The sequence below is a fragment of the Ictidomys tridecemlineatus genome, chromosome 11 (assembly GCF_052094955.1).
Source record: "Ictidomys tridecemlineatus isolate mIctTri1 chromosome 11, mIctTri1.hap1, whole genome shotgun sequence".
Classification (NCBI taxonomy): Eukaryota; Metazoa; Chordata; class Mammalia; order Rodentia; family Sciuridae; genus Ictidomys; species Ictidomys tridecemlineatus.
The window spans coordinates 11,302,940-11,330,497 of NC_135487.1; the positions used below are offsets into that span (position 1 = coordinate 11,302,940).

General features: G+C 64.3%; 1 protein-coding gene across 18 annotated transcripts in view; it reads left to right on the forward strand.

The window, feature by feature from the left end:
* Arhgef10l (Rho guanine nucleotide exchange factor 10 like) overlaps window positions 1-27,558 on the forward strand; it is a 124,406-nt gene that overhangs the window by 90,789 nt on the left and 6,059 nt on the right. For 17 of the 18 annotated variants that reach the window (XM_078025412.1, XM_078025410.1, XM_078025416.1 and 14 more), the window contains 6 exons: window positions 431-552; window positions 4,830-4,916; window positions 7,051-7,265; window positions 8,606-8,760; window positions 13,843-13,991; window positions 26,341-26,515. In XM_078025412.1, coding sequence (XP_077881538.1) covers window positions 431-552; window positions 4,830-4,916; window positions 7,051-7,265; window positions 8,606-8,760; window positions 13,843-13,991; window positions 26,341-26,515 — 903 coding nt within the window. The remainder of the gene's footprint in view (window positions 1-430; window positions 553-4,829; window positions 4,917-7,050; window positions 7,266-8,605; window positions 8,761-13,842; window positions 13,992-26,340; window positions 26,516-27,558) is intronic. The other variant, XM_078025415.1, reaches the window with a different exon arrangement.

Genomic DNA, 27,558 nt, shown 5'->3' on the forward strand with positions numbered 1-27,558 from the left:
ATGGAGGCTGGCTTTGAACTCGCGATCCTCTTGCCTCAGCCTCCCGAGCTCCTGGGCTTACGGGTGTGACCGCTGCGCCCTTGACATCTCAGTGTTTAACTGAATCCCTTTCCCTTCTGTTATTTTACTGGATGCTTGTCGCATCGGCAGGTGACGGTGTCTTGCTCACCCCTGTTGGATGGGTGAGAGAGGACCAAGGGTGCTCGGTGACCGGGTCAGGCAGGGACTCCGCCCTGAGCTTCCCAGCTCCCTGCCCAGGGCCCGTGGCCAAGTCCATCTCAGACGGGCAGGAGTGTGGGGGTCACCTGGCCAGGCATTGTGGGTCCCTGTGAGGGTCAGTGCCCTGGGCCTGAGTGGCCCTGGCCTTGAGCTGCTCCCTGCTGGCCGGGCGACTCTGACTGGCTCACCGACCGCCTTCCTCGTGCCGCAGGGGAAGAGAACCAGCCGGGCTGGCTGTGTCCAGACGAGGACAGGAAGAGCAGAGCCCCCTTCTGGTGCCCCATCCTGGCCTGCTGCGTCCCCGCCTTCTCCTCCCGGGCCCTCAGCCTGCAGGTGAGTGCACCCCGCGGCGGCGGTTGAGGGGGAACCAGGCTTTCCAGGGAGCCCCGTTGGTGGAGAGGCCCGGTGCTGGGGGCCAGCAGCTGCTCCACTGCTTGCGGACGGCTCTGGCCCACCCTTGGGTAGGCCCAGAGTCGGCTGCCCCACCACGAGCGTGGGGGTGAGTGCCAGCAGGGGTCCGCGAGGGGAAAATCCCGTTATTCTGAGATGAAGGAATGATCTCATCCGTCGGTGGCCTGACTCCGGAACGTGCTGGAGGGCTGTGCCAGGCGCTGTGGGTCAGGCCCTTCCGGATGCTGCCAGGCGGGGGCTGCGCTGGCGTGGGGCCACCTCGGCCATGGGTGCTCTGCAGCCACCGTGCTGTGTCGAGCCGGCCGTGCGGCTCTGTGCCCGGTGGTCCTTCTCTGGTCTTGATGTTTGCAAAAGCCCTGTGACTGCTCTGGCCTGTGTCTGTATCTGTCCCACAGATTAGGAAGAAGGCTAGACAGGTGACGTGATTTCAGCTAGTGAGGGACGGACGCATCCAGGAATCGGAAGCTTACTCCGCCTGATGCCAGCCCCACGGTCCTAGCACAGCCCCCGCCGGTCACCTGTCCCTTATGTCCTAGCAGAGCCCACCCCTCCATCTGGATCAACTGTGTCCCTCCTCTCCCAGGCAGATGAGGACATCTCAGCTCTGGGGACGGGAGAGCAAGCGTGGGACCCAGGCCAGATAAATAGTCCAGGAGACTTGCGGATGGGCAGTAGACTGGGGTCTAACAGCTGAAAGAACAGCCCTGAGATGTAAGTCCGTTTGTTCATTCGTTTGTTCATCTGTCTCCACTCACGTGTAATTTCTGAGCACCTACTGTGTGCTAGACCCTGGGAATACAGTGGTGACTACGCAGCTCTCAGTCCAGGGCAGAGGTAGGCAGGACCCGGCAAGGAGACGGAGAGCCGTCCAGCAGAGACACTGAGGGGACCACGGAGTCAGGAGGAGGTGGCAGAGACCTGAATGGCAGAAGGGCCCCAGGGCAAGGAAGGTCCAAGTAGAGGAACCAACCCAGAGGCCAAGATGGCAGCCGCGGGGGCTGGTGTGGCTGCCGCCTGGTGGCAGGAGCTGCTCTAGTTTGTCCTCGGCAGCGGTACCCGAAAGCCCAGGCCAGCAGCCTACAAGGAACAGCAGTTACTGGCTCACGGCTCTCCAGAACCGTCCAAAGTGTGGCGCTGGCATCTGCAGAGGGCCTTGGCGCTGCGCCACCCTGTGGTGGGAGGTGGAAGCGCAGGCGCGCCTGTGAGAGGAAATTGGGCCGAACTCTCCATTATCAGGAACCCTCTGCCACAAAATGCCCTCATGGCCTAATTATCTTTTAAAGTCCTCATTTTTTCTGCTGTTGTCGTTGCAATTAACTGTCGACATGAGTTTCAGAGGGGACACTCAGATCCTGGCAGTGAGCACTGAGGTCAGTGGGTGGTCAGGCTGAGCAGGCTTGGATTTACTGTCAGAGCCACGGAAAGCCCTGGGCTGTCCCCAGCCTGAGACCAGCACCCTCTGACTCATTTTGCGTCCCTCGGATCCTTCTGGCTGGCAGAGAGCTGTAGAGAGTGGCCATGGGGGCTAGTAGGGGACGGATCAGAGGCCAGTGCAGGGGCCTGCTGTGGTGTGGAGGCCAGGGCTGGGCCCCAGGAAAGGTCAGTAAGGCCCTTGCTTCAGCTGCCAAATTTATGCAGGTGCCCCAAATCTCAATAATCAAGATAAATAATATTTTAATGCAATACTTTGAAAAAAAACCCCAACTCAACAGACTCTAGCCTGTGGTTTGGCTGTTTTTATTTTTTGGTAAATAAAGGCTGGGATCAGGGCCTGGGGTGGAGGCCAGAGTCCATAGGGAAGTGATTCTTGGGGACCCCTGTGTCTGGGACTCTCCGTTACCCCCAACCTGGGTCGAGGGCCCCAAGACCTCCCCCTGGAGCTCTCGGGCTCGGGGACGCGTGGCCGGAGCATCCTCATCCCGCACAGCCCTTCCTACTGGGTCCTGAGGAGCCTCCATGCTGGTTGAGGGGACTGTGAATGTCCGCGGGAAATGGCCTGTGGGCTCCTGGGGGACATACTGAAACTGAGTGGTCCCACGCTAGTCCCTGAGACCTGTTGCTGCTGTCTCATGCCCCTCCCACCCCAGATCACACAGACGGCCCCAGCAGCTCCGTGCCGGCGGCCTGGTGCACCAGAGCTTGGAGAGCCAGGGCCTTGGCCACTGCGGCAGGAGCAGGTGTGAGCACGCGGGGTGCTGCCTGGGCCTCCCGCCCGGCCTCTGCCGGCTCCCAGGTTGTCTCTTGGTACCAGGCTGGGTGCTGTGCACTGTGACATGCTTTAAGACCCTCGTGCCTTGGGCAATAGGGCATGGTCCTGGCCTGCAGGGGCTGTGGCCAGGATGGCCAGGGCCCAGCACTGTAGCTGAGCAGCCTTGTCTGCATCTTCACCGGCCTCTGTAACAGAACTGCTATTGGTTGGGGTTTATCTGCTTTCTGTGCTATAACCAAATACTTAAGGCTGGGAACTTTATAAGGAAAAGAAGTTTATTTAACTCACAGTCTTGGAGTCTGAAGTCCAAGCTGAAGTGTACCCCACCTATCTGTTTGGCCTCTGATGAGGTCTCAGGGTGATGGCATTATAACGGCACTTGTGAGAGTGATCACATGGCGAGAGGAGCCAGAAGGATTTGGGGGCCCGGCTCACTCTTTATATAGTAGCTCATTCTCTTGGAAACTAACTGGTGTTGTACGAGAAGGACCTTAATTCCTTCCAAGGGCAGTGCCCAGTGACTGAATCACCTCCCCCTGCTCCCCCCTCAGCTCCTCCCATCTCTAAAAGGGCCCACACCCCAGCATTGCCACCCTGGGACAAGCTTCCAGCACTTTGGGGCACACACTCAAGCCAGTTCCAAAACACAGCATTCTGGGACCTGCTAACTGCGCCAGTGCCCATCTGTGGCAGCCCCCACCCCGACTGGCCCCCTGCATAGCCCGCCCGGCTGCTGGCTGAGTTGCTGTGCAGAAGGCCGCGGCTCCCCAGGCACCAGCTGTCCAGCACCGGGCTCAGGGCTGCCCACACCCTCTGCAGGCCCCACCGCCCTCCGGGGATGTGGGCCCACTTAGCTCACAAGGAACTCATGTGCCTGGACGGGGCAGCCCAGCCGGCTCCTCCACGGCCTCACCCTCCGCTCTGCTCGGGCGCCTGGGTTTGGAAGTCAGCTCCCGGCGTGGGCCAGGCTTGCCACCAAGGGGCCGCCGGAGGTTTTGCCATCATCTCCGACCCGGTTCTGTTGATTCAGCCGACATCAGGGCCGGCTGGAGTTGCCATGGCCCCCTCCTCTGGAGGAGAGCAGCAGCCCCCTCAGCCCGGAGGGCCAAAGAGGAAGAGAGCGGGGTCCAGGAGGCCAGGGTTAGGAAGCCTCCTCCTTGAGGTGCTCTCTGCCAGCAGAGGCGGCCCCCAGAGTCCAAGGCCCCTGACCTGGCTCCTGGGTAGAATGCAGCTGGAGCACAGGCAGGACCCCGGACCAGGACAGGAGTTTGAATTCTGTCCCTGCCTCTGCTTCTGACGGGCTGTGTGGCCTTGAGTGGATCGAGACCCTGCTGGGCTTCAAGATGGCCAGCTGCAGTCTGAGGAGGCTGCAAGATGTGGCCTCCTCGGGCCACCAGGAGTTTCCTTAGAATGTGCCACCAGAGCTGGGGCAGCTGGGCCTCCAGCACCAGCAGAGGGCAGCACCTGCCTGGGAAAGGGCCCCGGTCCTGTGTCCTCTACACCCTCCCGCCCGTCCTCATGCGCCACTCTCCTGGCAGGTCTGGCTCAGGAAACGGGGTTCCAAGAGGCCACTCCCCGTGGGCTTTGGGGATGCAGGAGTTGGGACAAGCAGCAGGTGGCCCATGGTGACAACTGGTGACAGACAGAACCCCTAGCCTCCATGTGCTACCAGCCCTCTGGTACTGCAGGTTCCCTGCAGCGTGGTCCCTGCCTCTGGCTGGATCTCTGGAGGATGCAGGGGCCAGGGAGGGAGCAGGTGGGCCAGGCCCTGCCACTCACCTGTGTGACCTGTAGCTGGCCCTGGCCCTTGGGGACCTCATCCCAGAAGAGTGTCGCAGAGGAGCTGCCTGGGGACCCTGTGGCTTGCGTGGCTTTCCTGGCTCACACCAGGAGTGCTCCTCCGTGGAGCTGGAGGGGCCCGGGAATCTGCCAGACGTTGACGTCTTGACACCTCCGTGGTTAACCCCCTGCGCCATCTCTGTCTCTGCAGCTGGGGGCCCTGGTCCACAGTCCTGTCAACTGTCCCCTGCTGGGCTTCTCGGCTGTCAGCACTTCCCTTCCGCAGGGCTACCTCTGGGTGAGTACCCCCGCCCACACCTCCATCCCCACCCAGCCAGGACTCTGACCTTGGGGTGGGCGGTCGGGGGAGAGAGCTGCCCACGGAGCTGCTCCGTCCACCAGGGTCTTCCTGGGGACCTTCAGAGCCGGGCACTGTGCCAGGAGGTGGGAGCTGCAACCTCTCCTGGGCAGCAGAAGGCCAGGGCACAGGCCAGAGACGGCATGGGCCGTAGCGCTGTGAAGGGGACGAAGGGGTCTCACCCTGGCCGGCCGGGGCTCAGAGAGCTTGCCGCTGCCCAGGCCACGCCCATTCCAGCCACCTCTCTGGGATTCCTGGCACAGCCTCTCAGTCCAGATGCTCCCGGGGGTGCCGGTCCTGTCTCTCCTGTCTGGGGTTCCAGCCTCAGAACGCCCGGCCGTCTGTGGCCCCTGGCACGGGGTGCACGGCCTGGCTCACCGTCAGGTCCAGCCCAGAGCCCCTCGGAGACGGACTCCTCTTCCCGTTTCCCCGTCATCTAGCACGTGGCCACCTGCCCGTTCATGTGTGCACCATCCATCCACCTGTCCACTCATTCTCCTACCCACCACCCATCTATCTGCCTGTCCACCCACCTGTCCACCCACCCACCAATCATCCACGCAGCCATCCGTGAATCCAGTCATCCATCCTACACCATGTATCCATCCGTCAACCCACACACCCATGGATTCTCCACCCGTCCATCCCTCCGTCCATCCGTGCATCCGTCCATCCATTCTTTCCTCCATGCACCCTTCCATCATCTGCCTAACCACCTATCCCTCCAGCCTTCCATCTTTCCATCTCTCTATCCATCCTTCATCCACCCCACTCGTTCATCTACCCACCCACCCTCCCATGCACTCATCCTCCACTTACCCACCCTCCCTGCACCCATCCTCCACCTACCCACCCACCCTGCACCCATCCTCCACCTACCCACCCTCCCTGCACCCATCCTCCACCTACCCACCCTCCCTGCACCCATCCTCCACCTACCCACCCACCCTGCACCCATCCTCCACCTACCCACCCTCCCTGCACCCATCCTCCACCTACCCACCCTCCCTGCACCCATCCTCCACCTACTCACCCTCCCATGCACCCATCCACCACCTACCCACCCTCCCTGCACCCATCCTCCACCTACCCACCCTCCCATGCACCCATCCTCCACCTACCCACCCACCCTGCACCCATCCTCCACCTACCCACCCACCCTGCACCCATCCTCCACCTACCCACCCACCCTGCACCCATCCTCCACCTACCCACCCTCCCATGTGTCCATCCTCCACCTACCCACCCTCCCATGCACCCATCCTCCACCTACCCACCCACCCTGCACCCATCCTCCACCTACCCACCCACCCTGCACCCATCCTCCACCTACCCACCCACCCTGCACCCATCCTCCACCTACCCACCCTCCCATGCACCCATCCTCCACCTACCCACCCTCCCATGCACCCATCCTCCACCTACCCACCCTCCCATGCACCCATCCTCCACCTACCCACCCTCCCATGCGTCCATCCTCCACCTACCCACCCTCCCATGCGTCCATCCTCCACCTACCCACCCTCCCTGCACCCATCCTCCACCTACCCACCCACCCTGCACCCATCCTCCACCTACCCACCCACCCTGCACCCATCCTCCACCTACCCTCCCTCCCTGCACCCATCCTCCACCTACCCACCCACCCATGCGTCCATTCTCTACCTACCCACCCTCCCATGCACCCATCCTCCACCTACCCACCCACCCGTGCACCCATCCAGGTATACATTAAGCGCATACCCCGTGCCAGACCCAGGGTGACACAGTGAACGTGACAGTGGAGCATCTGAAGGAGACCTAGATGCTCACTGCGGCCGGGTGGCGCCCCCTGCAGGGGAGGGGAGGGGAGGCTGCGGGAGCTCATCTTTCCGGCTCCTGTTTTCTATTGGTTCCCCAAACCAGCTTGTTGCTCTGCTGCTGGAGCCGAGTGACCCTGTGACCACAGGATGGTGTGGGCAGGAGGGGGCTCCTGTGGTGTCTAACCTCAGTGCTGGGAGGAGTTGGGGGGTCCCTGAGCAGCAGGCCCCTCCCTCCGTGGCCCCCCTGATGGCCTCCCCGTCTCTGCCCCCAGGTCGGGGGCGGGCAGGAGGGCGCAGGGGGCCAGGTGGAGATCTTCTCCCTGAACCGGCCGTCGCCCCGCACGGTCAAGTCCTTCCCGCTGGCGGCCCCCGTGCTTTGCATGGAGTACATTCCGGAACCCGAGGAGGAGGCCGAGGGCGATGAGAGCAGGAGCGCGGAGCCCGCCCCAGTGCGTCCCGCCATCTGCCTGGGCCTCCAGGACGGCAGGTGAAGGGCCGGGGAGGGCGGGGCGGCCTGCAGGGCCAGGGGGCAGGCGACCCGGCCTCCCCCTGCACATGGGGACAGAGACGCCCCTGTGGGGGCCGAGGTGGCCTGTCTTCTTACTCCCAGGCTGTGTCACTGCCCGGGAGACACTGGCGCCTCGGTCTGGGTTCCGACCTCGGCCCGGCCTTCCGGGCTGGCTCTCAGCTTTAGCCTCTCCTCCATGAAGGGGCAGACCCCCGATGCAGTGCCCTGGGAGTCCCTGTAGATGTGGGGGCGTGGGTCCTCCAGGTCCCTGCTCTCATGGAGTGTGCACCCCCCATGGCCTCCATTCCCCGCTGGGGGCCGAGGTCCCAGGATGTGCTCAGGTTGTGAGGTCCCTGCTGGTTGGTGGCCAGCGTGGGGTTTGGCAAGTCAGATAGACGTGGGTGCAGCCGGCAGGGGAGGGGTGCTCGTCCCCGAACGGCCTGCAGGACGGGTCACTCGTCACCTACCCTCGGACCAGCGGTGAAGGTGAGGACTGGCCTGGCATTGCTGTGCCTGTCCTCCCGTGTCCTGCTTGTCACCCCTCCTGGAGAGGCAGAGGGTGTTTGCTGAGCACCTACTATACTCTCAGCAGTCCAGGGTGCAGGGCTGCCCCACCCACTTCCCACAGGGGGACACTCAGTCTCCAAGCAGAGCTGACCCGGAGCCACTCCCAGCTCTGCAGAGTCCAGGCTGCGTCTGGAGCTGAGTGCCCAGCCAGGGCCTGGACTCAGGAAGGACCCTGGGGACACCTTTTATTTTTTTTTTCCAATATAAAATTCACCATTTTAACCATTTGAAAGTGGCTTCCAATAGCCACTGTCTGGTTCCACAACATTCTCACTAGTCCCACAATCCCACGGCGGTGTTCAGCAGTCACCCCTTCCCGCCAGCCCCACCAGAGCCCTGCTCTGCCTTCTGTCTCTGGACGTGTCCTTGGACAGTCCTGTTGTGGCCTCCCACCTCTGGCCTGTGAGCCTAACTTCCTGTCCCTAGCAGCACCCTTCAAAGTACATCCGGGAGGCACGTGATGTGTCCCCTGGCCAGGGCATCGTGGCCCTGTGTCTTGGCAAGAACCGAGGCTCAGCGGTCTGGGCTAGGAGGAGGCCCATCCAGATTGAACTCGGGCCCCTCCCCCTCCATCCTACCCCCCTGGAGCCCCGGGGTCACCCTCATGATGCAGGCCAGGCCGGTGCCACCCTGAAAAGCCACCCTTGGCCAAGCCCAAACCCCTGCAGAGAGAACAGCCACACAGCTGGACGGCCGCGTGGGGACGTGGCGTGAGCGCCCAGTGAGCTGTGGTGGACTTGGCCTCTCTGCAGCATCCTGCTCTACGGCAGCGTGGACACCGGCACCCAGTGCCTGGCGACCTGCAGGAGCCCAGGCCTGCAGCCCGTGCTCTGCCTGCGGCACAGCCCCTCCCACCTGCTGGCCGGCCTGCAGGACGGGACACTCATCGCCTACCCTCGGACCAGCGGTGAGGACAGTGGGCAGGGCCTGGGGTGGTCCTGGGGCTGGCGGGGGTGCGAGTCCTCCCGGGGAGGCTGCAGGGGCAGGTCAAGGAGCAAACATCCCCCGGGATTCTGTGTGCTGGAGGGTTCGGGCCCGGGAGCCCCTCTGGGGTTGCACGTAAAGTGTCCCTCCATGAATCCCTGCAGGAAGGGGGCTCACTGTCCTGCAGGCGTGAAGCCCGTGGGCAGAGACCAGTGGGTAAGAGAGGGACTGTGGGCTTGGAGAGACCTGGCTTCCTGTTCAGGCTTGCCCTGGGACAGCTGTGTCCCTTGTAAGTGGCTTCTCCTCTATGCCTTGGGCCTTGTGTTTGCAAAATGGGGATGGTGCTTGCACCCACTGCCCAGGGTCCTGCTGGGTGAGAGGGCTCCATGGAAGTGAGGTGCAGGCCCTGCCGGGGGGTGTCCAGCAGGGGTGAGCCCTCATATGGCCGTGGCTGGAGGGCAGGGCTGGCAGCGGCTGGGCTGCTGTGCTCCTGGATGGGTGGGGACCTGGCCTGGGCACCCGCCCCCCAGTCTCCCTGCAGCCCTGTGGTCTTGGGCTGCATGGTCCCAGATGCTAAGACGGTGCAGCTTGTCTGTGGCCACATGAGTGTCACAGTCCCCTTGTCCTGTGCTCACCAGTTTGATGATGAGGGCCGAGTGGCATGCGGGGCTGGCCTCAGGTGCCCCTGGGAAGCGGATGAAGCCCGAGATCCGCCCGGGCGCTGCGCTCTCGTGGCCTCTGCCCGCGGTTGTAAGCGGGTATTCGCCCTGAGCTGGCTCTTTTTTTCCTGCCACTTGGCACTGTGTTGGTATTTTTAATTAGCTTTTGATAAGGCATTTATAGTTTTTAATTAAAGGGGTAAGAAGGAGGGGAAAATTCCTCTCACCGTCAGACGAGCGTGTGTGTGAATGTAAACACGGGCTCGGGGATGGGGAGGCTTGGACGGCTCCGAAGGGACCGCCCGCCGAGTCCCCGAGCCTGCCCTGCCCGGCCCCAGTTTGGGTTGCTTCCCACCCTTTGCCCCCGGCTCCTGACTTGGTGATTCGGGGCGCAGGCAGGGCTGGGGTGCTGCTGTGTAGCCAACTACCAATGTGTGGCTTTCACCCAAGGTCACAGTGTCCGCGGGGCCACGCGCCTCCAGAGGCCTCAGAGCTCTCTGTGGCCTCTGGCAGCCCTTGGCTGTGGGGTGACTGGTGTTCACGTGGCCTTCTCCCCACGCACACGTCCTGGTGCCCACATCCCCCCTTTTCATAAGGACTGTGGCCACCCTGGACTCGGGGCCCAGTGGGCTCCAGTGGAACCCGCCTGTACCTCCTGCATCTGCGAGGACACTGCTTCTAAGCAAGGCAGGCTCTCAGGTGGGGGCTAGGCTCAGCGAACTGGACCTGGGGAGACACAGTTCAGTCCATAAAGGAATTTGGGGTGCGACCATTGACTTTTATCCTGGGGCTCGGACCTGCCTGGCAGTTGATTAGAACCAGAGAGCGTGGGGACCTCTGGCCCCTTACCCCCACCTCCTAGCTGGGAAGGGAAGCCCAGAGTCCCATGAAGGGGCCGGACCCCAACCCGGGCGTCCTGCCTCCGAGATTGGGCCTCTCCAGGCAGGGGCTGGGCCTCTCAGGCAGGGGCTGGGCCTGCCCCAGCAGGGCTGCTGTGCCCACTGGCCCTTGCACACCTTGGCCCACAGTGTCCACCGAGCCCCTGTGGCACATGGATGTGGCAGAGGGCCACAGGGTGGGCATGTGTCCTGTTGTGGAGTGGACACTCTCCAGGGGGGACAGATCAGTCAGTCACCAGGCAGCAGGCACCAGCCCCTGCCTGTGCCGAGCGCTCGGGGGCAGGATGGGGCTGCCTGAGATCCGCTGCCCAGTGGGGCAGGTGGATCCCGGAGCTGGGCACTGAGAAGTGGCCGGGCCCACGGGGCGCGGGAGGAGTGGCATTCTGGGCACAGAGGCCAGGAGGCAGGAGAGCAGCTGGTCTGGCGGGGAGGTGACAGCAGGCAGCCGGGGAAAGGAGACCCCCATGCCAGCGCCTCGGGTTGGTCTAGCGCTACGGGGAGGGGAGGGGAGGGGAGCAGAGAAACAGCTGGCCCCTGCTGGGGACGAGCGAGTGGTGGCCCCAGTGCCTCAGGAGCTGCTCTGGCGGTTTGGTTGGCGGTAGCCCGGAGGCTTCTGGGAGAGGCCTTGCCTTGCCTGGCTCCCACCCGCTCGCTCGTGGTGGCCTTGGGCGGTGACCAGGCAGGACCTGCAGTGTGGGGGGTGGGCTGCGGGGGCTGGAGGCCGGGAGGCCGGTGGCGCCAGGGCTGGGGGCGGGCTTCAGGCTGCCTGGGGTGCAGGCTCCGCCTCCCCAAGCCTCGGCTTCCTGCCCTTGAGGTGGGGTGCGACACCCTCGGGTGGCTCTGAAGGTGGAGCCGCCCGTGTTTGTCACCGCATCAGCGTCCCTAACTACTCACCCGCAGGGCTGCCACTGGGTCTCTCTCAGCCTCCTGCCACCCGCTGGAACTGGACCCCTGGAGACCCAGAGGGCTGTCCCCCGCGGGCTGGGGCTGGGGGAGGAGGGCCAGCCTCCTGAAGGTACTTTGCTGAGAAGCGTCACCTCCCTGCTGGCTGTGAGGACTGGTGCCTGGCCCAGATGACGGGCCTGTGTGTGCCTGGGAGTGCAGGTTCTGGAAGGTTCCACAGCCCGCAGAGGCTGAGGGAGGGTGTGACAGAGGGACGTGGCCCCGGGGGGTCCAGAGCTCCAGCGACTGCCTTTATCATCTCAGAGGCCAGCACCTGGGCTGGCAAGGGCCTAGAGGACAAAGGTCTGCTCTGTGGTGCCCACTGGAAACCCAGGCCAGCAAGGGCAGCCTCTGTTCAGGGTGCCCCCAGGAGCCTCTGGCGGGCACTCTGTGCAGTGGCACTTCTGACGTCGTGGCCTGGGCGGGGTCACACGTTCGCATTCTGCCCCGGGGCAGTCCTGTCCTGGGCTCCAGGGTCTCAGCACGCAGGGGTGGTGGTCAGAGCTCGTGTGACCCGGGGGACTCTCGGCCCCGGCCCCTGCCTCCAGCGGCCAGGGAGGCTGCTCCAGCACAGTGTGCAGGGCTCTGGTGGCCGTCACTGCTGTGCCCACGAGTGACCCCACTTCCCAGTTTTTGGGGTATTGTCCGGCCTGAAAGGGGTCCTAGCCCCACTTTAGCAGCCACAAGCACCTCTCACCCTGGCCACAGGGGGGCGCTGAGAGCCTTGTGTTTCATGGCTCTGGGCTCCTGGTGGGGGTCAGTGTCCCTCTGGAGGCCTGGCTGCCTCTGGCCACTTATCTCTCCCAGACTCCAGTCCTAGCCTGGGGCCTTCAGAAACCTGAGTGGCAGGAGATCTGGAGGAAGTTAGGCCAGAGCCAGAGCTGAGTTCAAATGCAACTTGGCCGATATCCCTTGGTGGCTTTGTGCAAGTTCTCAGCTCTGGGTCTCTGTTGTCACCTTAATTCAGTGACATCAGTACCTGCTTCTGCAGACAGATATGTCTGTGGCAAACGATGCCAAACGACAGGGGCAGTGTGCAGGGGTGCGTTGAGCTCTGACGTGGGTGATGAACGTGCTGTGCTGAGGTTCGGAACAGGCAGACGAGTCCCCCAGAGGAAACGGCTGTGTGGCTGGTGGCAGCTGTCAGTGCCCCGGCCGTATGCTTAGCGTGTGCCAAGGGCTCTCCACACGTATTTCCTGAGCTCCCACAGCATCCAGAGCTGCAGAGGGGTGGTCAGCACGCCCACTTCACAGATGAGGAAACCGAGGCTCCGAGGGCCAGCGGAAGTCCTGGAACCCGAGGTTATTCAGAAGCTCCAGGCCCCAGGCTCTGGCCCATCCTGCTTCGCACCTGCTCATGCTTGTGGACTGGAAGGAGCAGTCTGGGTTTGGGGTCCCTATTCCCCAATTCTTAGCTGAGCTGGGCTTCTGCCAGTCGTAGTCAGCAGGGCAGCAGGGGACCTGGCTTGCAGGTGGGGAGAGGAGGGAGGGAGGGAGGAAATGGTGGCCAGGCCTGGCCCCGGGGGGGTATGCTGTCCTACCACAACCAGGCAGGACCCTGGTGCCCCTCCAGCTTTGGAGACAACTGTGCCCCATCTTGTCACCCTAACTGATTCAGAGAGGAGGGCCTGCCAGGGCCGGGCTGCCTGTCCCTCCAGGGTGGCCATGCCCAGGCCACCCCAGGCTGGGCCCCAGATGACGGGCCTGTCACTCGGGGGAAGTATGTGCCCGGGAGTGCAGGTTCTGGAAGGTTCCCACAGCCCCCGGAGGGTGAGGGAGGGTGTGACAGAGGGACGTGGCCCCCACAGGGGGTCCAGACCTGGGGCTTGGTTTGTGCTTGCTGTTGGGTGCCAGGCAGTGGCTCTCGGGGGAGCTGAGCAAGGGGCAGGACAGCAGGTGCCCCGGGGCCTCCTGCTCACCTGGCCGCAGCAGTGCCTCCAGAGGGGCGGGTCCCGGAGAGTCCGCGCAGGTGTGGAGCCGGCGGGAAGGCCCCGGGAGCTCCCCCTGCAGTCGGGACGAGCCAGGTCCGAGAAGTCCCCAGGGACCGCGTCCCACCTCCCTTCCCCAGTGGACAGCCAGGGCTGGGCTCGGAGGACGGAGGGATGAGCCACTGAGCTGGGAGCAGAGCCAGGTCCAGCCCCCAGCTCCCTGGACTCCGGGCCCAGGACGCTTCCCACTGTGTCATGCTGCCCCCTGCAGGGCCCGGGGTGGACGTGGCGGGTCTCCCCCACTGGTGTTGGCTCTTCGTCTCGGCAGCCACCAGGGCCCTGGGCTCCGTGCTCCCCGCGCCCAGGGTGGTGGCTCGGCTGCTGCCGCCCCCTCCAGCAGCTTCCCGGGACATCCCGTGAGTCTGCCCGGCCCCTGGAGCCAGTGCTGGGCGCTGGACGGATGGGGCCGGGGGAGGGCAGGGTTCCCGTGTGGTCCCCAGGGGTGGAGCATGAATGTTGGGGGCAGAGAGGGGTCGGAGCGTCCAGCAGGAAGGAGGGAGAAGGGCCACGGAGGGGGCTGCCGTGTGGGGCCCCGCTGGCCCTCGCCGCCCCTGACCTGCCTTCCCTGTCCCTGCAGGCGGGGTCCTGTGGGACCTGGAGAGCCCTCCCGTGAGCCTGGCCGTGGGGCCGGGGCCCATTCGCACCCTGCTGAGCCTGGAGGACGCCGTGTGGGCCAGCTGTGGGCCGCAGGTCACCGTCCTGGATGCCACCACCTTGCAGACTCAGGTAGGTCCGTCCCGCAGCCTGTGGCCCTGCCCAGTGGGCTGCTGTGGGCCCGCCCTTGCTGGCCCTTCCTGTGCTCTCTGGCTCCTGGGCGTGTGCAGGGGAGGCCTGGACAGTGTGTCGGGAGCAGAGGGACCCGCGTTGCCCCTGACCTGCGTCCCCCGGCTGCTGTGACGGCTGGGTCCACAGCTCCGGGCTGGGGTCTGGACCCCGAGTCACATGCTGGTGCCTGTGGGCATGGGGAGGGTCTTGTCCTTGGACTGTGCCTGAGGACTCGTGCCATGGGCCCCAGCCGTGCTGAGGCCTGGCTCCTGTGGACACAGCCGTCCTGGGCCTTCAGATGACACGGAGGAGGCTGCTGGGGCCACCTCACCCTGGGCCAAGCTCCGCGCGGCCTCAGATCCTGGCTTGAGGCCCTGGTCCCAGGGGCATGTTCCTGGCTCAGCCTGGACGGCAGCTGTGGTCACCACCTGCCAGACCCCACTGTCTGTCCTGGGCAGCTGGAGTGAGACTTGGATATGGCTCCCTGAGCTGGTTTTGGGGCCATTGCAGTCACTTGGTCACTTGGTTTGTTTGGGTTCTGCATTTGTGTGAGCTGCCCCCTGGCCCAGGTGGAGTGGGCATGGCACCTGCTGGCCAGGTGGCCCCACACGTGCCTCTGTTTGAGGGTGGACTTCACGTGCCCTGGTCACTCTCGTACAGCTGTGAATTGGCCATTTGTTAGCAGGTCGGAGCACTGGCCTAGCTGGGGACTGTCGGTCACAGGTGATTGGGCTGAGCCCCAGGACGAGGCCAGGCTGCTGCGTAGGAGAGGTGGTGGGCGGGGCCTGGGAACCCGTCTCTGTGCAGGGGCCGCCCGCGGCACACACAGCCACGCACTCGGCAACAGGGTGCGCCAACTCCGCAGCTTGGTGGGGCCAAGAAGCCGCGGCCTCGGTGCTGGGGCCCTGGTGAAGGCCTCTGGCTGCTGCTAGTGCCCATCCGACCCTCTCCTGGGTCCTGCGCTCACGGCCAGTCGGGTCAGAGACGGGGCCGCTGCCACTGGCTTGCTCTCCCTGTGGTCTCGGATGGGCTTCCGGTGCCTGTCCTGCCTGGCATCACCCGCGAGGCTGCAGGGGGGCCTGGCGCAGACTCTCCCAGGACTCGAGGTGGCCCTGTGTGAAGTCCTCGGTCAGCCTGGGGTTCTGTGGATTCTAAGCGGCTCCCCTGGGTCCTCCCATCTGTAAGCAGCAATGCTAACCAGCATTCGGGCATGAGCTGAACTGCTTTACAGGTGTAAATTTCATGCTCAAACAACCCTCTGAGATGGGCATTATCATATTATTCCCATTCCACAGATGAGGAAACACGGGAACAGAGAGGTTAAGTAATTTGCCTAAAGTCAAACAGCTAGAAAGAGGCAGAGTCAGGATTTGAGCACAGGCCTCCTCCTTCCTCCTTACCCGTGTGGGCTCCTTTGTGCTGCACTGGCCCAGCTTTTTGTCCCTCTCAGATGTCACTCTGGGACCCCCCTCTGGACCTCTTGCCTGCTTTGCTCGCCAGCATGTCTTCCAGGACAAGAACCGACCTGTGGACCTGCTCCCCTGTGCCTGGGTCATGGGCAGCAGCGGGGGACTTCCTGGCCGTGGAGGAGGTGCTGAAGGGAACGGGTCTCGGCTCCTCGGGGGCCCAGGGTCCAGTGGGCAGAGCCTCACCCCAGTGCCCGGAGCACCGGGAGGGGCAAGCCCGGGTGCAGCAGGTGCTGGAGAGGCAGGAGGGCCCAGACCCCCAGGGGGCGTGTGTGGGAAGGCAAGCAGAGCCCCCAGCAGGGCCAGTGTGGCGATGTGTGAGGCTGGGGGCCTGGCCTCCTCCCTCCGCGGAGCGCCTCTGCCTCGGGCTCTGCCCTGGCTGCCAGCTGCCTGCTCAGCCCCTCGATCCCCGCGGAGCCGAGTGGGGCCTGTTAAATAATAATGCGGCGCACCGGGGCCTGTGTCAACAGCGCGTCCCGTGTTCATTATCTGGATCGCCACCTTCAAAGCCTGATCCAGTCGTCTGGAGTTCATTTCCCGCGATCGCTGGAGGGGAAGCTGGCTGGGGATGATTGTGGCATCTTAATTTACAAGAAACACATTGGGGACAGTGTGACAGGAGGCCTGCAGCGTGTGGACGCTCTCTGCAGAGCCGAGGTGGTCAGGGCCCGGGCAGGCTGCTCCCTGACCCTCCTGGCCTGGGCCTTGCCTCCCTGGCTCATGGATGGGGGAGCAGCTGGGCTGTGAACGCTGAGAGACGAACTGGCCCCCCGGGGCTGGCCGCACAGAGGGGCCGGGCCTCCTTCTCACACCCTCTGCCCCTGCTGTTCCCTCGGCCTGGAACACCCTTCCTGCCCCTGCGTGGCCTGTCTCCGTCACTCAGGCCACAGCCGGACTGCTGCCTCCTTAGGTGAGGCCACCCTGGCCACTGCTCCAGCGGCCACCTGCCCTGGTCAGGGCTTAACACGTGACCTGTTTACAGCCCCGTGAGTCCTTCTGAAGACACCGCCTTGGTTACTGTCGCCTGTCTGCACCGCAGGGACGCAGCGCTGGGTAGAGGGGACCTGGCCTGCCCCGGGCGGCCTCCAGGGGGTGTTTGGGTGGGCGTGGCACCCGCCTGGGTCTTGGAGTCCAGGTGCTCCGGGGCCTTGAGATGCAGGGACGTGGGGTGCACTCTGCTCCTGGGGGGAGGCTGAGAACTGGTGGCGGCTCAGGCTGGGGCCTGGGAAGTGTCTCCGGAGCCCCGTGGTCCTGGAAGTGGCAGGAGGCCACACCGGGGAGGGGAGTCATGAGGGAGAAGGGCTTGTCTAGGGCTCCGGCCCCTGGGAGGGACCTGTGGGGACAGCGGCCATGCCGTGCCTCGGGCAGCCTGGTGGCTGCACACGTCTTCCTGGCCTCGTGAAGGTGTGGCTGGCACTAACCAGGCTCTGCAGGCGGGACATGGCCTGGGGCTCAGGAGGGGCCCAGTCGAGGCAGAGGACAGACCTCGGGGAACGGCGCAGGCCGTGGCGCCTGCCCAGGTGTGGAAGGGGGGGTGGGTGCGGGGTGTGGGCGCGCGCAGGACCGTTGACCGGGCACTTGACTCTGCCAGCTCGGCAGTGGGAGGGCTTCCCACAGCGCCCGTCACTGTCCAGCGAGTCCCCTCCGGCCTCCCACGGGTGCCTCTGCACAACCCGGACGCGGGTGCTTTGGGTCCCTGAGCGCAGGCAGGAGAAACTTCTGGGCTCCTGGACACCCTGTGCCCCTCGAGTCCCCCTGGCACCCCACGCACTGCTGCCTCCCCCACCCTTAATTTCCACGTTTAGGGCCCAAACTTAGTTTGCATGTATCAGCGGCCCTAAATCCATCACCACTCGCGGCGCAGCATGAATAATGCATCACTGAGCTGTATTAGTTTTCTGTCTCCATCTTATTTATGACACGGAACGGGTGGGAATTCGCAAAAGTGAGATCCAGGCGCGGGGCTTCCTGGGTAATGGTATGCAAATTGGGGAGCGAACCCACCAGGTTCCCCCAGGGGCCGGGGCGCAGGGTGGGGGCGTCTGGGACCAGCTGGCGGCAGCCTTTTTTTTCTGGTACCAGGAATTGAGCCCAGGAGGGGTCCTTGGCCGCTGAGCCGCACCCCAGCCCTTCTTACTTTTTCTTGTTGTGGTGCTGGGGATGGAACCCCGCGCCTGGGGCATGTGAGGCGGGCGCTCCACCAGCTGAGCCCCATCCCTAGCCCCTTATTTTTTATTTTGAGGCAGGGTCTCGCTAAGTTGCTTAGGGCCTCATTAAGTTGCTGAGGCTGGCCTTGAACTTGTGATCCTCCTGCCTCAGCCTCCAAGCTGCTGGGATTGCAGGCGTAGACACCACACCTGGCTTGATCATCTGTATTTTCTAATGTGTGTCCTTGTCGTTGTCGTCTGTTCCTTGCTCAAATTAAAATTAGACAAGGGAAAGGTGAGAAATCGATTTCTGAGAGAGCAGGGAACTACCGGGAGCTCTGGCAGGAAAAAGTGCAGAAGGAGGGTGAGCCATTTCCAGCAGCAGGAAGGATTGAGGTCAGACGCCCAGCTGAAATTCCTGCAGGAAGCCTGTGAGGAGTGGGAGGGGATGGGCTTGGAGAGGGTCAGGACGTCATCAGTCATCACACTGGGTGGCCCGCTGGCCCCGTGGCCCTGCAGGTTGGGAGGAGCTATCTCCAGCATCTTCCTCTGGGGCAGGAGGTGGCCCAGGGACAGGGCTCTGGGCCCGTTTCCTCACCTGGAAGAGCTCAGACCTTTATGTGGCCCCCACTGGAATGTGTGACCCCCTCCTCGGTGGCTCTTCGAGGGGCCCAGCCCTCTGTGCCCGGCAGCAGGGAGGGAGGCAGATGCCCAGGGAGCAGAGAGCTGCAGACCTGGCCGCGCTGGCCTGAGGTGCGGGCAGGAACCGGGGCCTGCAGGGAGGGCGGGGAGCCACAGAGGCGGCCCACGTGGTCCAGGCTGGCAGGTGTGTGGTGGCCCCTGAGGCCTGGAGGCCGCACGGGGTGGCCCTGGAGGACCTGAGGGAGGCGCTCTGGTGCCCTGAAGGCCCTGGGCCTGTGGCTCAGAGCTGGGCTGGCTCAGGCCCCGGCTCGCTGCCCTCGTGCCTCAGTCTCCCTGCCGGTGACAACAGGGACGCTGTGACACCCGCCCACACCTGGGCTGCTCCAGGAACACAGCTCTCAGGGCGAGCCTGGGGGGAGGAGCAGCCTGAGCGTTGGCCCTTGTTCACTGTGGCCAGGGGACTTGCAGGGCCCGGGGGTCACCAGCGCATGGTGACCGCAGGCACTGGTGACTCCAGAGCCCTCGCCTGGAGCCGCTGGCCTCTGCCCTGCTGTGCCCTGCGCTCCCTGTGTCTTGTGGATTTGTGGCCTGCCTGTCCCTACTCCCCGCCCGCCCGTTCACAGGGGACAGCGTCTTGTTCCTCCCTCTGTGTCACCCTGCGGTGGCAGTGGCTGTTGAGACTACCTCCCTCCTTTGCTGTCTGTCCCAGCCGCGTCCCAGGGCCTGCAGGGCACCAGGAGCGCCTTCCTCAGGGTCCTCCCCCACCCCGTCTCCCCATCTGCCCTGGGCGGGCTCTGCCTCCTGGGCTCCCTGCCTCCTGGGCGGGGCCGCTGCCCTGGAGACCTGGGAGAGGCCGGCGCCCCCTGGTGGGGGTGGTGAGACAGACCGTGGCCAGCACAGGTCCAGCCTGCGGCAGAGTCGGGCCCTGGGTTGGGGGCCTTGCCCACTGGGGAGGAGGGCAGTGGCCCCTGCCCGGGCGCCCACCGCAGCCCCCCAGCCCCGGCCTGCTTCCCGCCCTTTGGTTTGGCAGAACCTTACCAGCCCCTGGGACTCCTGCCCGCGGCCCCCAGCCCCCGGCTCCTCTGGGCCCCGGGTCCCAGCTCCCTCCCCCATCCCTCCCCACGGGGGCATGAGCAGGAGTGAGTCTCCCTGCCCCACTGTGTCCTCACAGTGTGTCCCCTGTGACCCGGGGCCTGCCGGGCACAGATGACGGGGCAGGGAGGAGGCGCTGGCCTGCAGACTCCGCTGTGGCCAGGGACCCACCCGGAGCCTCGTTGTCCCGGACGCCTTCCTGCCTGGATGGAAAACGTCTCTAGGAACAGTCTCCCACCCTGTCTCGCGGCTGCTCTGACACGTCCGTGTCCTCTCTCTCGTCCGTCTGTCCTCCAGGCTCTCTCTTGCTCTGCTTCCCTCCCCGGGCTGCGTGGACCCCCTCTCCGGGGTGGATCGGCCCCTGTGCCCTCCGCCGAGTTCCCTGTCTCGTCCTGGTGGACTGTCCTCTGTGCTGGTCTTGCCCTCGGCAGGGGCCACGCTGCGCTCCACCCGCTGCCTCAGGCTCTCCCAGCCCCCCTGCCTGGGAGGGCACCGGGCCAGCAGCAGCTGGTGGAGCCCTGGTCACCTCTCGAGTTGATGCTGAGCACAGGACACTGAGGCTGCAGCGGCTCCTGCAGTCTTACCCACCGTCCTTCTTACCCTCATGTCCGCCCTGAGGAGGCTGAGGCGGGAAACCGCCCTGTTGGGACCTAACTCTGGCTCTAGGCCATGGCCTTACTGCCCCTCTGCTCCGCCCCACTGCATCCTGCACAGGTCACATCCCTCTGGGCCTCCAAGTCCTCCTCTGGCCAAGGCTCAGTGACCTTCCTTCCTTCCTCTCGGGTTTGCAGGGATTCTGTGGGGCACACAGGAGCCACCTGGCCCCTTATGGTTCTGCATGGCTGGGCAGGGACAGGGCAGGACACACAGCAGAGGTGGCCAGCGGCCCACCCTCCACAGATGTCCACGCTGGCGGGCTCTGCAATCCGAAGAGACAAAAGGAAATGAAATAGGGTTAGTGACAGCGGGCGGGGGGGGGGGGCTCCAGATGCTCCCCCTGCAGAGGGCAGCGAAGGGCCACAGCCGGCCTCTCCCTCCAGGCTCAGAGCTGGGCGCAGCCTTGCACGCGGCTCTCTGCAGGGCGCCTTAGTGCGTCTAGTGTCACCTTGACTTCTGGGCCCCTCCTGTGTGGGGGCAGCGGGCAGGCCCTGAGTGGGGGTTAACATTTGGGGGAAAGTGCTTTGCAGACTCTCGAGCTGTTGGCAAAACCCAAAAACCCGCTCATCATTTTTCTTGAGAAATGAACCGGAGACACCAGATTTTGTGCGACCCACCTGTCTGCGGCGTGGGGTAGAGTGTGGGTGTGGGTGTCCCCCCTGGTTCGCTTCAAGGACTGAGGACTTCCTGGAGCTCAGACCCCCCAGTGCACCCCCTGGACAGGCCTGGTGACGGGGCCAAGCTGGTGGCCCTGGGTTCGAATCCAGCCTTGCCGCATTCCCCAGCAGGGTGACTGCGATCATCAGGCGGCTGTTTCCTGGGCTGAGAAGCATTGATGAGGGTGAGATGGACAAAGGGGAGGGTCTGTGCTGGTGGCTTTTGTGAGGGACCAGGGACTGAACTCAGGGCACTGGACCGCTGGGCCATTCTGTATTTTATTAGAGACAGAGTCTCCCTGAGTTGCTCAGCGCCTCACTAAGTGCCTGAGGCTGGCTTTGAACTTGCGATCCTCCTCCTCAGCCTCCCGAGCTGCTGGGATTACGGGTGTGCCACTGCACCTGGCTCCCTGTCCTCTTGCTGGCCAAGCGACCCCCACACCCGTTGTTCCTTGAAGCTTGAGTCCTTCCCCTGGTGAGGATGGGTGGCCAGGCCCCTCCCAGACTGGCTGCAGGGACCAGGGAGGCCGTATGGGAAGTCACAGCCAGCGCTTGCCCGGTGACCCCCGGGCGTGTGGCCAGGCAGGGAGTGAGGCCAGAGCCTCTCCCCTCGGCCCTGGTGGAGCTGAGCTGGAGGTGCCCCGAGGCCTGGGGAGGCCTGGGGAGGTCAGGTGGGGCTCTCTGCCGCCCGCTGCTCCTCCTCCTCTGAAGCCCAGCCCAGCTTTGGGACGGCCTGGTGCTGGGCAGCACCTGGGTGGGAAGCTCTGCAGCCCGCTTCCTGGCGGGAGCTCCTGGCGCCGCCGAGGGCGGGGCAAGCTCCTGCGACGGCTCTAACGGCTCTGCTCTAACGACTCTGAGTGCCGACTCTGAGTGCGACTCTGAGTGCCGAGCTGCTCACCCTGGGAATTTATGGAACCCGGGCACCAAAGCGTCACCTGGAGCCACATAAATACTGCAGACGAGGCTGGCTGTGTCAGCACTATTGGAGCAGGCCACTCACCTGGAACCGCCCGTGCGGGGCCGGGCAGGGGCTGAGGCTTGGGTGGGCCCAGGGCACTCAATCCAGTCCTCCACGCCCCGAAAGACACGCTCCCTTCTGTCCTCAGTCACAGACAGGTGAGGAGGCCGAGCCTCTCAGCAGAGAGGGGCGGGCCAGAGCCTGGGGCCCACCTGGACCCGGCCCATAGCTGCCAGCCCCCCTTTTTAGAAAAATAACTTTGCCTTTTACCCCACGACTTTTTATTTTGAAAAACTGCAGAAAGTTGAAAGATGAAGACAGTGAACACACACCGATTCTTCACGTAGTTAACGACTGTTAGATCTGCTGTTATTCGTACCCTGCCACATTACGGACACACGTCATTTATAATGTTCATCTTGAGGCAGGGTCTTGCCAAGTTGCCGAGGCTGGCCTCCAACTTGAGATCCTCCTGCCTCAGCCTCCCAAGTCACTGGAAAGTCAGTGTCAGACAGCCCTTCTCTGGCTGCAGCGTCCTAGCGCATCGCCTACATGACTGCAGTAGCGTCCTCCCCAGGAGCCTCGCCCCAGTGCCCACGTATCCCAACATTGTCCAGATGCGTAGTTTTCTAAGTCCCCAGAAACCCCCTGCCCTCCCCATCCGGGCCCAGCCCCGGATCCCACACGTGTTTCTGTCTTCTCCTGACTCCCCCCATCTGGGAGGTCCCCCATCTGGGAGGGTCCCCCATCTGGGAAGTCCCTCTGCTTTCCTCTTATCCATGATCCCGACTTTCTGAGAAGCCCAGGCCAGTGCTGTGGTCCCTCCCTGGAGGTGGCTCCCGGTGGCCTTGGCGACTGGCCAGGCGCTGTGGGGAAGCCGTGCACCGTCCTGTGCCCCTGTCCCGCGCCCGCGCCCTGATCTCGGGTGGAAGGCGGGGTCTGCCGTCTGCGGTCTGCGGGGCCGTGGTGCGGCGTTCTCCGTACCTGTGACTTCCGGGTCCCCTGCGGGTGGCAGCAGGTCCGTGTGTACGTCCTGCCCCGTGGCAGACCCCCTCCAGGGCTTCCTGCCTCCACCTGACCCTAGGTGACCCGGAGTCCACGACTGTGTCCTGCCGTCCCCGTCGGGAGCCTGACGTCACTCTGCCTGTCCCGCAGAGCCCCGCGTGCAGGGGTCCAGCCCTCTCCTCTCTCGGGGGCGGTTGCTTGGACTTGGCCCTGGACCCCTCCCCGTCCTCCTCAGTGCTTCCTTGCCCCTCTGTGCCTGTGTCCCCTGCAGAGAGGGGCCCAGGGTGTGGGCAGGGCCCTCCCTGCGGGTGGGGCCTCCTAGAGGCCCCCCACCCTCCTGGGCCTTGCGCCTGGCCAGGGACGGGAACCGGGCCCAGAGGTGCCAAGCGGCCAGCCGAGGGCTGGGGCTGCAGAGCCAGGAGGGCAGCGCGTGGCTGCCCAGGAGGAGAGCAGGCCTGGCGCCGGCTCCTGAGCTCCTCCCCAACCAACACCTTGTTTGCAAAACAAAATGGCTGCAGGCTCATCAGCCCCGGGCCAGAGGGCGGCCTGAGCCGGCCTCGCTGCCCGCCTCACCTGGGGGATTCTGCACATTCCCTGGTTCCACCTGCTCCCTGCCCTGCACCTGGGAGGCCCAGGTTCCAGGCCCAGGTGGGACTGCAGCTCGATGGGGGCCTGGGGCAGGCCCAGCTGGCCAAGCCCAGAGGTGACTGAGGCCTGGGCGGGACTGGAGGGGCCACTTCCCGGCCTCCGCCCCACCTCCCCCGCTCTGGCCGCAGGTTCTCACAGGCCTCTGCCAAGCCCCCGGGGCCTGGAGGCCACTTGTTAGGGCTCTGGAGAAATGAGCCTGGACCCGCTGGGCATCTCTTTAATTAGATGGTGGCAGCGGGTGGCGGGCGGGCTGCAGACTCAGACGGAGGCCCAGCCTCTCGCCTTCAGCCTTCGGCCTTTCCCCAGGCAGGGACTGCTCCTGGGCCCGCAGAGGCTGGCCGTGCCCACTCCTCCCGTGGGTGTGCGTGTGTCGTGTACGTGTGTCATGGGTGTGCGTGTATCGTGGGTTTGCATGTGTCATGGTGTCCTGGGTGTGTGAGTGTTGTGTGCGTGTGTCATAGTGTGCATGTGTCGTGGGTGTGCGTGTGTCGTGGGTGTGTATGTGTCATGGTGTGCTTGTGTCATGAGTGTGTGTGTGTCATGGTGTCCTGGGTGTGCGTGTGTCGTGCATGTGTCATGGGTGTGCGTGTGTCCTGGTGTGTGTGTGTCCTGGTGTGTGTGTGTCCTGGTGTGTGTGTGTCCTGGTGTGTGTGTGTCATGGGTGTGCATGTGTCGTGGGTGTGCGTGTGTCATAGTGTCCTGGGTGTGCGAGTATTTTGTGTGTGTGTGTGATGGTGTGCGTGTGTCCTGGTGTGCATGTGTCCTGGGTGTGCGTGTGTCCTGGGTGTGCGGGGAGGGCCTTGCTGCTCCTAGGAAGAGTGTGGACAAAGCTGAGCCCCCTGCTGCCGCTGCCCAGCCGTCCACCTGCCGCTGGCAGAGATGCCCAGGGCGCCCCCAGCCTCGGGATGGTGCCTAGGCTGAGGCCCGGGTGTCCTCTTGGGCCCTCCTCAGGAACAAAGAGCCACCATAAGGAGCAGGCGCTTCTCCACTGGGGTCCTGTGACCCTGCTATGCTGCGGGGACCAGAGGAGGCCTGAGGAGGCTCGGAGTCCCCTAGAGGTCAGGGAGCCTCCTGCCCCTGGACTCCACTGGTGTGGGGAGGTGCTGGGAGGCACCGCCTGCCCCCAGGAGCCCAGAGCCTGAGCCCACCCAGGCCCGCGGGAGACCCCGTCCTCATGCCTGGGGCCCCTGCCCAGGGCGAGCTGTTGGGGGCACTGGGATTCTGCTCTGGTGGCCACAGGATGGACCCTGCCTCCAGCGTCGCCCAGCCCAGCCGTCCGTGGCCAGCTCGGGAAGGCGGTCTTGCTGGACACCTTACCATGTTGCCCTCTGGGTTCCTCCAGGGGACCCACCACCCACCCTCCAGCTCCGTGGATGGTCTGAGTCAGAACGGAGCCAGGGCTCTCGGGGGCTCTCCAGGCCAGGGGGGCCAAGTGCTGCGGTCACGCAGGGCCGTCCAGGCCAGACCAGGAGCTTGGCCCCTCCCTGCACAGGTGTCACCAGCTCAGCCCTGCAGCACGTACCTAACCAATTCCTCACCATGGACCCCTGGGAAGCCTGCCTTTCCCACCTGGTCTTGCCACCATGACCCCGTCTCTAGCCTCCTGTTCTCCTTCCTGCCTCAGGGCCTTTGCATCTCCCGTGCCTTCTACCCAGAATACTCTTCTCCCAGTCATGCCAGGGCTCTTTCCTTCATGTTATTACTTAGACCTACGCTGAGCCCACCCAGGGGCACATAGCTAAATGCAGGAGCATCTGCTGAAGGAACGAGACCTTACGAGGCACCCAGGTCCCCCTTACAAGTGGGGAAACCGAGGCACAGTTGGTGATGCCATTGAGAAAATGGGGTGAATCGCAGATTCCAAATTAAAGTTGCTTCCGGTTGTCCCGCTGCCTGAGCAGCCTCTTATGGAAACACGGGACCTCAGAAGCCTGGACAGCAGGGTCCGTGGGCGCTGCTCCTCTTTGCTCCCGCCCACGTCGGGTCACCTTTCCTGCGTTGGTCGCACAGGAGACCGCGTTACAGCTGTCCCCAGGGTGCGCATTTGGGCTGTCCCTGGCTTGGTGCGTCTGGTCATCTACCTGAGGGACAGTCGGGGTCCGTCCTTCCCTCGTTTTTCCTGATTTACTTCTTAGTGGTGGTGGACACAGCTTCCTTACTGTAGTTTACGTGGTGCTGAGGGTCCAACCAGGCCTCCGTGTGCCCGGCGAGCGCTCCACCCGGGCCCCAGCCCGACCCGTCATTCACTCTGTGACCGGCTTCTGCCGCGGGCGGGCCTGTCACGCAGCGGGTGCTGGTGTCCGTCCTCGGAGTCCCGGGTGGAGTGACATGGGGCCACACAAGGCACCCATGTGCCCAGCTAGATGCCAGAGACCCCGGGCGGAAGGAAGTGGCCGGTTGTGCGTGGCTGGAGACGCTTCCTGGGACAGGCGCGTCCCCCAGATGCGGAGGTAGACAGTTGGCATGAGCGTGTGGACAGGTCGTCCCGAGGGCAGAGGCCCGGAGATGGTGGGTGCTGAGAGTCACCAGGCCCAGGCCTGCTCGGCCCACAGCACAGGGAGCCTGTGGGGAGGGCGGTGGGCCAGGGCCTCCGAGGAGGCCGAGTTAGGACCTGGACTCCCTCCTGCAGTGGTGGGCAGCCTGACCCTGTGTATCTTCTTTTTTGTTAAAAAAGGAAAGAAAAGGTTTTGTTGGTTTAAGGTCAAAATTACACACATGCCCAAAGGGGAAAAAGTCCGGCAGTGTGGAATGGTGTCCCCAGCCTGCCACCCCCGGGCTCCCAGTCCGCAGCTCAGCCCCTTCCTCGGGGCTCTTTGCTCTGTGGCTCTCTGTCCCCCAGCCTGAGGACACACCTGTGACCCCTCAGGACCAGAGAGGAGCCCGTGGGAGCTCCCAGGGTCCTCTCCCCGGGCAGGAGCCCAGGGCCATCCTGGTGGTGGCCTGGAGTCTCATGGGAGTGTTTGCGCCTCGGGGACAGGCAGGCCCGCAGTGGCCCTCGGGTTCCTTCCTGCCCAGCCTGACACCCTCCGCTCCCTGCAGCAGAGCTTCGAGGCGCACCAGGACCCCGCGGTGAGCGTGACGCACATGGTGAAGGCCGGCAGCGGCGTGTGGATGGCCTTCTCCTCCGGCTCCTCCATCCGCCTCTTCCACACGGAGACGCTGGAGCATCTGCAGGAGATCAACATCGCCACCAGGACCACCTTCCTCCTGCCAGGTGACCACGCGCAGCGGGGTGGGCACTGGCGTTCAGCGGCCCTCAGGGCAGAGAGCCGCGTCACCGACCCTCACGTGAGCCTTGGGGACTGGGCTCCAGGAGGCAGGAGGCCGTGGGGCGGGGCTGGGCACCAGACCTGTCCTTCCCTCACCCTCTTGCTGCCCAGGAGGTGGGCGCTAGGGAAACGGACCCGCTGGGCAGGACCCAGGACGTCTGCCCCTGCCCGCCCCGACCCCAGGCCCACTTCTGCCTCCTTCTCCTGCAGGGGAGGAGGCCAGGGAGGAGGCCAGCCGGGCCTCTGTCCCCCAGAAAGGCAGCGCCCTCTGCTTGCCTGCAGGGGGCAGGTGCAGGAGCCCGGGGGTCGGTGGCAGCCCCTGCGGCTGGAGCTTCCTCCTTTGAGGCTGAGACCGGAGGAGGTGGGGGATGGAGGCTGGAGCACCTGCAGCCAGCGCCTGCCCAGCCCCTCCGCCATCTGCTGCCCCCGGCCTGCGCTCACCCCCAGATGGCTTCAGAGCCACCCAGGGCCGGACAGAGCCCCTTACCTTGGTCCAGCAGATGCCTGGCTGGTCTGGGAGGACACAGGGCCTCCCGCCTGTCCACCCACCCAGGCAGGGCGGGGTCCACCCGCAGGGAGAGAGGAAGGGCCCTGGGGCCAGGAGGACTGGTGTGTCACTAGGACCTGGTGGCAGGTCTGACCTTCCTGAGCGGGAGGCTGGCCGAGGGCAGCCACAGGAGGCACACTTTGGGGGCCTGGGGCCTCGGTCCCTCAGAGGCCTGGCCCCTGACTCCAGGCGCTTGCGAGAACCTGGCTGGGTGCAGAGGCCGAGCAGGGCCTGCGTCTCGCTCTCTCTCTTCCCCCTCCTCCCCTCCTGTATGTCATGGAGTCGGGACCAGTTTCATCCGTTATCCAAGTTTCATCCATTTCAACTACATAAAAATTTCTCTGAGTCACAAAAATATTCCCACATTTATGCTGACAGCTAAATTATTTCAAGACAATGGAACAGGGGAAAATGAATAGCTTATGGCCTTTGAGAATCTCT